The sequence below is a fragment of the Chrysoperla carnea genome, chromosome 5 (assembly GCF_905475395.1).
Source record: "Chrysoperla carnea chromosome 5, inChrCarn1.1, whole genome shotgun sequence".
Taxonomy (NCBI): domain Eukaryota; kingdom Metazoa; phylum Arthropoda; class Insecta; order Neuroptera; family Chrysopidae; genus Chrysoperla; species Chrysoperla carnea.
This window is the reverse complement of record NC_058341.1, coordinates 37,604,100-37,616,204: the sequence shown is the minus strand read 5'-3', so window position 1 is coordinate 37,616,204 and position 12,105 is coordinate 37,604,100. Positions and strand designations below refer to the sequence as shown.

The window sequence follows — 12,105 nt, the reverse complement described above, 5'->3', positions numbered from 1 at the left end:
AACTTTAAATATATGAGACTTTCAAATTTCGGAAAAATTTCAGTTAGAGGTTATTCCCCTTACATAAAGCGTGTTGGTCTGCTTCCAATGTTTAACGTTTTATTAAATGAGCCTGTACAAAATTATGAGTAATGTTATCATTAATAAACCGGCTCAATGCCAGAGCGAGTAAATGCGCAATCTACGGAGCGCTTAGCTATGCAGACGGGGAGGCTGCGAAAAGTAACCGACTCTAATTGCATCAAAAATTTAATTGTATATTTGGATGTAGTTTAATATAAATAAAGATTGTAAATAATGATGTAGGTGGCCACTGTTATAGATGTGTTTCTGAAAAAACGGAGTTCAAAAGCCATTATTATTATTATTATTATAATCAATAATATGTACGGCCTTCAGTTTCAAACAGACAACAAACAGTGCTATCGGATAGATTGTGAGGCGCAAAGAACATAAGGGAAAGCTTTTCATTGATTTTTTTAGCTTCTTATATGATGGTATTTCAGCATCGACGATATCTAAACGCAATTACAATATTAAAAAAATTTGTTGTAGTTTTAGACGCCCTGAAAGGGGTGGTAAGCATCATATCTTCTAAGAAGGATTGTCATCAGACCAAAGAGGCGTATGCTTAGACGTTTATAGACTGGCTTTGATCTGGGTGAGATCGCTGGTTAGAGCATTCAACATTTGTAAAAAATAATGTGCATACAATTGTGCCATTTTCCTTTAATTAGATATATTAATGTCTTCTATTCTACCAATCTGCTTATGGATTTGTCGAGGTATTATTCAAAGTTACGACTTTGAGGTATTGAAAGTGGAACTGTCATTCTTGAGGCAAAACAGCATTTATCTCGCTTATTCTGTCGTAGCCGTAGTATTTCTGACGTGAAATCTTAAGAAGTAAACTTATTTTATTTGCAGAACATAAATGAAAACGGCTTATAAGTCACAAATTAAGTTTTATTGGTTGTCAGAAGCATGGCACAACTTACCCTACATACAACATAATATCCACTTAAAAATCAATAAATAAATTTTATTCATTTAAACTATAAATGTTAAATGTTTTTAATGTATTATTTTTAAGCTTGTAAAAGTATAAGTTTTGTGTGTGTTGATCATTAAATATTAAGTATTACACGTATTTGTTGAATGTAGTTAGTTACCTATGCGCTGTAATCCTTTCGACTTGAACATTATTTAAGAACATATTACATACATATTAGTCCAAGTTCTCGTGGCAGTAACAAATTCGCCATAAGAAACGTAAAAATAAAAGGAGAAGCCCATAGAAAACTATAATAATACCTACAGACTAAAATACATCTCATACAAAATTTACACCTCCAGATAGTTTTTAAATATGAGTTTCCAAAAAAAATTGATCTTCATTAAAAAAAATTATTTGTATAAGATAGTCGAAATTTTTTATGTTTGTTTCGAATGGACAAACTTCCTGATCGAATACGAGAAAGTGTGAAAGTGAAGTTTAAAAGAAAATCGACCTGTATTTTTTAATGCTAATAAAAAAGTATTCACTTCTTTAACTATATCGCTTGAAGACGGAATGGGTAATACAAATTTGATTCACAAAAAAAAAAAACTAGAGAATATAAGCTATCGAATAAGCTGCTGCAGATGATTCAAATTCGACTTTTTTTTTCGAGTTGTGTAAAATTTTGGAAAATAACGAGTATATCATTTTAGTTTTGAAGTGTCTAAGTCTGTATAATCAATCCGTACTAATTTTCCAATCAAATAAAATTTTAACCTACGATTGGTTTTAACGAAGAATGAAAGAACGAGCAATTGAACTGGTGACCAAAGACCAGATCTTTGAAGTATTTTATCCAGGTACTTTATGTTACTGCTATAGTATCTTAGACTATATTTAAGCATTATAAATAATGTAAAGCTTCTTATAGTTTTAAAATGAAGAACAAAAAAAAAAAAAAGAAAGAATCATCTTCTCTGGCTGCTCAATAGGTGTGGATTTAATTGAGAGTAGGGTTTTTAAAAAACATTTCTTTAAATTATTATTATTATTGGTTCATATTTGAAAATAAATATCAGTTTTATACTTTACTTAAGTCAGTTACTAAGTAAGTTAAGTAAGAAGTGGTTCTTATAATATCATAATAATAATAACAATATTAATAAATAAATTCTTTTAACAGGATTTTTGTAGTTTATTAATAATCATCTTTTAAATTGTTAATGGGCTTTTCTTACTTCAAGCTCAGTTGCTTCTTTTTGTTTTAGTTTAATTATATTATTGCAGTAAATTTTTTTTTTAAAATCATTATTTCGTAAATATATCTTATTAATTTAATGGTTAACTTGGGCAGTTTTGAAAACTGGACAATATGCAAATAGTGGTTTGCTTCTGATACATTTTTAACAATATCTATAACTTTATAAGTATTATAGAGGATAATATATGAAATTTCTAGAATTTTACGAATTGAATTTCAATTTTTGTATTATATAAATGCGTATTTCGACTACCAAGTAGTCATCATCCTTATGAATTGGCTAATTGCAATAACTCTTTTAAATAGTGTATGCTTCTTGTTACAAATTTGGTGACGTATTGATAAAATTTATCTAGGAAATTACGGAAAAATCCAAATGTAATATCTAACTTGCCAATTATGTCTATATTATGGACCACAAGTTCCTTTTTCAGTTTCAAGTATAGAATTGTATTTTGAACTTCTTAGTATAAGGAAGTTTTTGTTATCTGAACGAAATTCAAACCAAAATTTTCAGCGTATTTTTACGGTTCATAGTCATGGCAATGTATTAACACCACTTTTAGATTGATTGTTATGTGTTCAAATGTGTTTGTATGTTCGGGAACACTTTTCGTTCACGGTTCCTCGTGAATGAATGGTACAAACGATCTCGAATTTGCAACCAGCATCATTAATATTAAAAAAATGCAATTTTTATAATTAGTTAGGTAGAATATCACTTAAGCAATAATTTATTTTTTCTATAAAACAAATATTTAACAAAATTGATTTTATGAGTTTGTTTAACAATAAAAAAATATTTTTCCATAGCTATCCCATGTATCTATTGCATATTTTCATCCTTGGGGACGTTGAATGTGTAGACCATTTGGTTCCCACTCATATGAGGGTCCCACCCACATAAACAGCTTTTTCATTTTTTTATAGTTTAGAAAATTCAAAATGACAGATATACATATTTTGGAACTATACTCATTTGCGAGTTTCGTTTAATTTAAAAGTTAACACTACTAACTGGATTAAAAGACAAATGATTTTAGGTACAAAGTCTTCTCAGGCAGGTATTCTAGAAATATTGAATGTTAGCGAAGTAACAGACACGATCTTACTATAAATCAAAACGATGGACTGAAAGTGGTTACTAAAAGAAAACCCACATAAATATTTCAATTTCACTTTTTTCTTAGTATTTTTTTGTATATATTTCAAAAATAATTGTGAATTATGTGATTGCGGTGGTTTGCTGATGAGACGTTTGACAGATGACATATAACAATCTTTTCTCTGGTTTAAATGCCTGTGGCCCGTAGGTAAAAATATATCAAAAAAATCAACTTCATTCATATCTGAATTAACAGACATATGGGTGGATAAATTTTTTATAATAGACAAGTGAAATATTCATGTTGTTGTTGTTTTTAGTTGTTTAAATCAAAATTTATAACATAATCTAAAAATAACGTTACACAACTAATTTGCATAACTATGTTTTTTTTTAAAGTGATATACATAGTTTTTTCTTGTAAAAAATTAGTTAGACACTTGTCGACAGTTTGAATATCAAAGTTAAAGAGCATTATTCTTAGAATTTTTATAGCCTGTATACACAAATAAAATTATTTCCAAAGTTTAAATCCAAATTCTGCAAATGAGGAGACATAGTTAAAATGTTTTATCCTATGTCAGTCAAAAGAAAATAGATTATTGTTTGTATTTGATATTTAAACTTTCTGGTTTCCTTTAAAGTGTTTCGATACTAAAACGAAAATGTTGCCAAAAAATGGAAATTTTATGTGTCAATTAATGAGTATTTGATACACATTCTATATAAACTTCAAGTTGATTTTCTGAATGGTTTACGAGAAATTAATTATTAAAAACAACCCTTTTTACATGTAAAATTTTGTTTGGTAAAAACACTGACTTTGATACTTAATTTCTCCTAAACCGTATAGAACAACAATATAAATTTTTCACAAAAGACGTTTAAAAGGATGATTAATTGATAAATTAAATTTCAAATCTTTGGTATCATTTTCAATTTACGATATCGAAGTACCTTAAAAACTTGAAATGAAAATGGTAACAAAAACTTAAAATTTTATTTATCAATTAATCACTCGCGTATAGATCTTTTGTAAAAAATTCATATCTAATCTCTGTACGGTTTATGAGAAATGTGCCCTTGTTTGGCAAGAACACTGACTTTGATAGTTAATGTACATAAACCGTTCACATATAAACCGTTTTACATAAAAGGACGATTAGTTGAAAAATAAAATTTCATTTTTTTATCATTTTAATTTTTTTGGTATCGAAATACCTTAAGCTAGTCTTCACTCGTTGCCATTGTTCTTTCTTGAACATTATAAGAACTTCGATATGATTTTTTTTTTACTTTAACGTGAAGTTTTCTACCTTAACGTATGACTTTACAGCATAACTTCCTAACAAATACCAACTTTATTTCGTATATGCACTGATTCTATTAATAATTCGTTGTTTGCAAAACCCAGCTAGCCCTGGAAGAAAAGTATTATCCTTCAGTATTGTCCTCATTTATAAAATAATATACGCTATATTTTTTCGTAAACGACAATATTAGTTAGTCCTTATAGAAGCTTACATTAGAAGAATAATAAATATATATTTTAATTATTTACTACCGATTCGGGCAGAACAGTGTCTAATGAACCAGCTTGTTGAATATAGCAAAAAAAAGGATAAACATTAGCAAAGATTCTTTCTCCAATAGTTTATATTACCTACTCCCTAAAAATATTAATATAAAACTTTACTCATTCATTGATAAAACTGCATAAAATTTGTTTAAAAAAAATCAAATTCTGTTGGTTTTTTATTTTTGACAAGTGATCTATTAAAAAAATTCTGAAAATCATTGTCTTAAGGCTACAGTAAAAAAATTCAAAAAGAAACTAACCTTTTTAAAATACCTATCAGGTTTTGTTTTATTCTTGTAATTCACGATCTACGCCGATCGCTGAACAAAACACTGTCTGATTTTACTGTGGATGAGATGCTTGTTCATTCGTCTTTCAATTTTTTTTTATTGGTGGTTTTAACAAAATGATGATTGGTGAAAAAAAGAAGCATGTTTTTTATGCCTTAGTAAATTCTCAAGTCATGTTGTCTTGACTTGAAACAACAGTAAATAGTTATTACCCAACGAGTAGCTTTCATTCTATTTATTATATAATTTGATAAAAATCTGTTATCACATTATTGTGGTCTTCTGTGTGGAAGGACCAGAGGCCGTAAAAAAGGGCGGTTTCAAATGATTATCTTCTTTTAAGGTGGTTTTAATGATTGTATTTTATCTTGGGATTAAACAATTTATGGAAAAAGGCCAGCCTACTTGGATTATTTTACAAAATACCACCTTAGTAGATTACTAAAAGCTGATATTTGGTCGTATTTTAACAATTTTTTACCAAAAAAATTAATTTTGAAGCGTCTATCTGTCTGCCATCGATTGATTCAAATTACGTTTTATTGATATATGAGTTCGTTTAATTAAAGTAAGAAATTGTTAATCTGAAAATTTGACCAACGTTTCGACAATTGTCATCTTTTTGGTTATGTAGCAAAGTGATAATAATTGGGAGATCCTGAGAATAGTAAAATCTATTACACTCATATAACTAATACGTACTGAGTTAAAGTACTGAGAAATTCTCTGAATATTTTTAATTGCGTGCTTCAAGATTTTACGAGATATAATGAAGCATGAACGATTCAGGGAAAACATGATTTTTGGAACGAAGTCCCTTAATACGACATGCCATGATGAGTTAACTGGCCGAATTCATCACGTAACAGTGTGAAATATGCTTTGTAAGTGTGTGTGTCCTATCCATGGCAACCACGATTTGCTCACCTACTCTATATTATTTTTATTTATGATAAAACGCGAATTTTGCATTTTTGTACTAAATACATCCAAAATTAGTTTTGTGACTAGGCATATGCATATGCATAACTAGTTTTGGATGTTAAGGAACTTCGTTCCTAAAGGGAGTCCCATGACCGCAATCTTTGTTTCATTTTTAACGCAGTACTTTTAATTTAATTGCTTAAAATAGTAAGAAAATATGGGGGAAAACTTGGAAAGAAATAAGCAATATAGCTTTACAACGCTTTATACGATTTAAACAGATCCTTCAATTTTCAGCTATATATTTCATGAGGAATTTAGTTAATATTAGTAGTTTATATTGAACTTAAATGTGGGAAAATTTAAATGTGGAAAATTGGTAGTAGGTAATTCACAACTCCTGACCAATATATGACGACTTTCTGAGAAGACCCTAATTTTTTACCTAGAAATCACTTTACAGTCAACACAATAGGTATAATTGTGAGCAAAGAACTACAATATTTAAAACAAAAAGCAATGAGTACCTGTCGATATATTCAGAACACATTATTTAAAAATTGTTACATATATTGTAGGATCTGGTTTAAAAAAAAAAAAAAAAGAATCTAAAAAAACTTCAGAGATCAAATCTTACAAGTGTTTATAGTGTTACTAGACCACATACTGTTTTTAAATAGACTTCTTTTAAACTAGTAATACACAGTCTATGTTAATGCTTGGCTCTACGCGTATAGGTACAACAGATCAGAACATAGTAAATATTATTGTGTTCCCACACTCGTATTAGTTTTTAATCATAACTTTTTATCATTATCACTAATTTTTTTTAGATACACAATATTTTTTATTTTTAAATATAAGGTCAGTTTTTTGGACATATAAATAGAAATGATTGATTTTATAAAATTAATCAATTTTTAATCAATTATCTAGAACAATAATATTCAAGTTTTATTTAAAATTATTAAGTGCTAAAATACAAATTGAAAAGTAAAATATATATTTTCAGTCAATTTACAACTGAAAAATTGAAGAAAATACAAAATTAGCACGTTCTTTCATAATGAAAATTGTAAATAATATAAGAGTTAGTTACGTCACAAAAAAGTTGTTTTCAAGACTGCTGGATTTGGGATATTTCTTTTCTTATTTTTATAAGATAGGATTAAACTTTACAAGTCTTGCACTTGAGAGCAGTTAAACTGCGATTACTAGTGCCCATTTCCGAAAAAAAATTCGAAAATTACCATTTTAAGACAATTGTTCAAATTATTAGATTATTATTTATTTGCCCTTTTAGCAAGATAAATAATAAATGCCAGACAGTTTTGCCGTTGATAATATCGTGCCATTATTATTTTAATAATTTAAAATAATCATTTTGGTATGCCTTCCCACAAAATAAAAAATAAATAATTTCTAGAATTTTTGCGAGAAAAAATTTGGTTTTGCTAAAACTAATCTATAAGATATGAAATTGCAGCTGAGTGTTTGATAATGCGAATACCAAGAGCTCAAGTAAATATAGTCCAAAGATAAAACTAAAATAGAAAATCAATTTTACCACAATTTCAAGAAATTTTATTGTTAAGTTATCTTAAATTTGAGGTATTGCAAAATTTATGAAAGTTAAAACTTTAGTCTCAATAGAAAATTTACCATGATTTTGTTACCATAAAGTTGGGCAACCCTAAACTTATCATTCTATATGAAGCAATATTGATTTGAATAAATAATTGTGAAAAAGTTTTTAAACTAAAGAATTATTCATTAAAGTTTTGGTATTGATTGACGAAAGATTAGTACGGACGAAGGTTTTTTTGTGTTTGATTCCTTATAAATATTCTATTAGACAGCATGCTGATAAATAATATTTATAGATTTGTTGATTAAGTTTTTAGTGAATACAGTCAATCATCAAGTTCCCTCTTTGCTTATCAACATATTGGACCTACCATACTGCTTAACATATCAACAACTTGAACTTAACAAAATAAAAACAATAAATATTGAGTTTTATAAATATTCTGAAATTTATTTCGAAAAAGCGATGATAGAAGCGTTTGAATATATTGAAAAAAAAATCAATATTAAAGGTACATTTTTTTGAATTATTTGCACCCAGTTTTAAATTTCTGTAAATGTCATCCTTTTTATACCATGTATATGAAATGACTGAGGTCGAGTTCGTAAATGAGCAACAGAGGTTAATTGGGTCTTGGGTCCGTAGGACCCATCCTGTAAACCGTTAGAGATAGAAACCGTTAGAGACATGTTTAAAAGTAAAAAATGTTCCTTATAAAAAAATAAACAACTTTTGTTTGAAACATTTTCTTGTAAACATCACTGTTTACCCACGAGGGCGCTAACTAGGTGAAAATTTTGTACTATCTATTAATACGGGAATATCAGTTATGTGTATGTGGCTATTTAAGAGTGGAAATCTTTCTTTATTTACGTGACGTCAAAAAACAAACAATTGCGTCATCAAAACTGTCTATACATGATATTTCAACAATTAACTCAGTTAATTGTTTGTTTTCACTTGTTTTACTTAAAATTAATTTATTTAAGAAGGCTAACCAAAAACGGATCTTCATTAATTTAGCAGTAGTGCAAATAAATTTGTCTAGACCCGTAAAAACTTATATATGTATTTATACCTTTATGTGTTTTGCTATTTGAAAGATCAAGTTCGTTAATGACAAAAATCGACAGATAAACAAGGAGTGGGGATGTAAAAAGTACAAAATTTTGAATTGTTTCAAATTAAAAAATATTTTTGTATTTTTCTATCAGTTTTAAGATCAAAAGTATTCTTGTGATTCTTTCTTTAGACGCTTAATTTTCGAAATAAAAATTCTTGGATTTTAAGAAAAATTGGGGGAATTCACTTACCTAACGCAGCTCCTGCGTTACGATTTTTTTCTTATTATAAAATATACCATTGGTCGGATCAACTTAAAATTAAACGCACAGTACCTATTTATTGTCAGCTAAAAATATATGAATGTTTGTCATTGTATTTGAAAATTTAATTATCTTTTTTTCAATACAAACTGCAAAAAATTAAATGAAAATGTAGACGGTATAAAGAGGTAGTGTAGCAGTCATATCAATTTTTTGTTTGTTTTCAATATTTATTTAAAAAAAAAAAAAACTGAGTATACATTTTTATAATAACATCACAAAAAAAGTCGTTTTAATTATGCGATCAATTTACATAAAATATTAATAAATAATACCTAGATCGAAAAACTATTATACATATATAGTTTTTTAATAAAAACAAAAAAAAAAAATCTTACATGAGTACCTGTTACTTGACACTGGAAAGGATCATGTTATTAATTATCGTTTCTTTACAAAATAATTATATTACTTTCTCATAACCTATCTACAGTTATTATGTGATTAAGAAATATTATTTTTTGATGGATACAACAAGTGTTTCGAATTTATAGAAAAAATAAAATAAAATTAAGGTATTTTTAACCAAACGGTTTTTATTGTTCACTATTATATATTTTTCAGTAGAACTAGTATGGGTAATCAATTTAGGACCTTTGTCAATCATTAATAAAATTGTGGGACGCATTTTCTTTTGAATAAAACTATTATTCTTATGGAATTACTCTCGTATTTCGCGACAGACCATTTATTCAGGGTTAAGAATTAAAAATTATGATTTAAGACGACAGCAGACGTTTTTTTTCAATTTTCGATACAGTTTTTGAAGTGAAAACTTCTTTTGGCACATTGAGAACTGTTTGGGTGAACAAAAATCATAGAACTCGCGTTATCATCACCGTCACCGCTATCGCGTGTGTTTGTAATTGAACTCCTCCTAAACGGACGGTCGATTTTGATGAAATTTTGTATGTATGTTCAAAAGATGGTTTAGATTCACAATTTTTTCACTACCGAATGATTTTGAGGGTCCCGTACCAAAAAATTAAAACTCATAAAATAATTGGTGGAATCGCATATAAATTATATATAACATTACATCTTACTATTCAAATGTATTTATTTGCGCTCCCACCATAAATTTCATAAGTTACTTCTTTTCACTTCTATTGACTAAAAAACTGTCCAATAGATGAAACACCCAAGAAAGGTTTTGGTCAATATCATCGCACACTGATCATACAAAATGTTGTATATACAGCTGAAAGTTGTTAAGCAACTTGACTAAAGCAAAATGTTTTGTGTGTGCTGACGTAAGACAACATTTTTGTTAAAAATGCGTTAAATCGACTATGAGACTTGCAGGTTCTGTTTTGTATTTCAAGAGACGGTATGTTTGATCAATGAGCTTTAAAAATATACACTTATATAGCTACTTAGCATATTTTGACATAAGCCTAAACTAAACGAAATAATGAAATGTAATGTTTGCGAAAATTGTTAGAAAATCACCTGATTGCAAAGTTTCTCCTGAATATTCTTAAGCATCAATATAAAAACTATTTATTACTTAAAACTAACATATTTTCTTTTATTTGTTACAGATTCATTACTCGGTTCCGCATCAGAAGATGAAGATGACGATGATGCATCAACGACATCAACAATATTAAAACATCACGGTCTTCATGGCGGTTCGTTAGGTGGTCCTAATTCAGAAACAAATAATAATAGTTTATCACATAGTGAATTATCAAATTCAATGAATCAGGATAGTAAAACAGGTCATGATGATTCAGAAGATCAAAATTCATTAGATGGTGACCCAGAAACACGTGACTCACAAGCGGAAAATAAAAGTCCAGATGATAGTAATAGTGGTAGTAAACGAAGGGGACCACGTACGACAATTAAAGCGAAACAATTAGAAATATTAAAAACAGCCTTTTCACAAACACCAAAACCAACGAGACATATACGTGAACAATTAGCAAAAGAGACTGGTTTGCCGATGAGAGTGATACAGGTAGGCAAAGGATATATGATGTACATTTTATTTATTAACAAATTGCATTAAATTAAATTAAATTTTTGGTGGAACCATATTTGGTCTTAAAAATTGCCGGTTCTACGATGTACTGGATGCCTTTTTTAACTTGATATATTGGTGAAACTTGAAAAATAAGCTTAATCGAGGAAAATGCTTCAAACGAAAAGTTTAAAAACTCACTCTGATTGTTAACTGACAAACAATAGACGAACACATTAAACTAGAAAATTGTTGTTTATATAAACGCAAATATGAAATGCAAAAATAAAATTTTTGGTAAACCGAATAATTTAGACAGAAATTAATAACAAACTTGGTCTTTATAGAAAAACAAACCCACTTTTATTGAGAATTTTTTTTCAAATAGTGCCTAGATTCTGCAGAAACAATTATTCATAATACCTAATAATTTTGATACGAAAAAACAATTTTGGGTAAAACTTTTGCATCCGTTTTTGCTTAAATTATGTTACCCTTTTTAATGAAAAACAACTTTTTAATTTTAAGCGCTGGGCGTCTATATACCCAAAATTTTTTGCTTGAATTTTTTTTATGGATTAAGAGTTTCAAGCATATGTCAACTTAGAAAAGACAGCCTGTATACGTTTTCCGGAGTAATTAATCTAAATTTCAACTTTGCTGTCTTGCAAACGATACGTTTTTTTAAGATATTCACTATAAATAGTATTAAAAAAGACAATATCTTCGACAAATGAAGACTTACTGATGAAGTATATTGGCGCTAACGTTTGTTTAGAAAAGGATTTTTTAGCTCTTTTGTGAAAAAATAAAAATGATATAGACTAATTAATAACACATAATCAAAACGACGTACTGTTGAAGTTACGCTTTCTTTCCTGCGTCTTAAGCGTCTGCTGTGTTTGGATACATCAAGAAAATAAGAATATCTTTGAATATAGACTCATAGTCAAACCTATTGAGAATATCGAGAAGCTTCTGTATTCTGCAGACATTTTCCTTAT

General features: G+C 28.2%; 1 protein-coding gene across 2 annotated transcripts in view; it reads left to right on the top strand.

The window, feature by feature from the left end:
- Positions 1 to 12,105, top strand: part of LOC123300069 (LIM/homeobox protein Lhx5) — a 95,880-nt gene that overhangs the window by 54,908 nt on the left and 28,867 nt on the right. For both annotated transcript variants that reach the window (XM_044882542.1, XM_044882541.1), the window contains exon 4: positions 10,677 to 11,098. In XM_044882542.1, the coding sequence (XP_044738477.1) occupies positions 10,677 to 11,098 (422 nt within the window). The remainder of the gene's footprint in view (positions 1 to 10,676; positions 11,099 to 12,105) is intronic.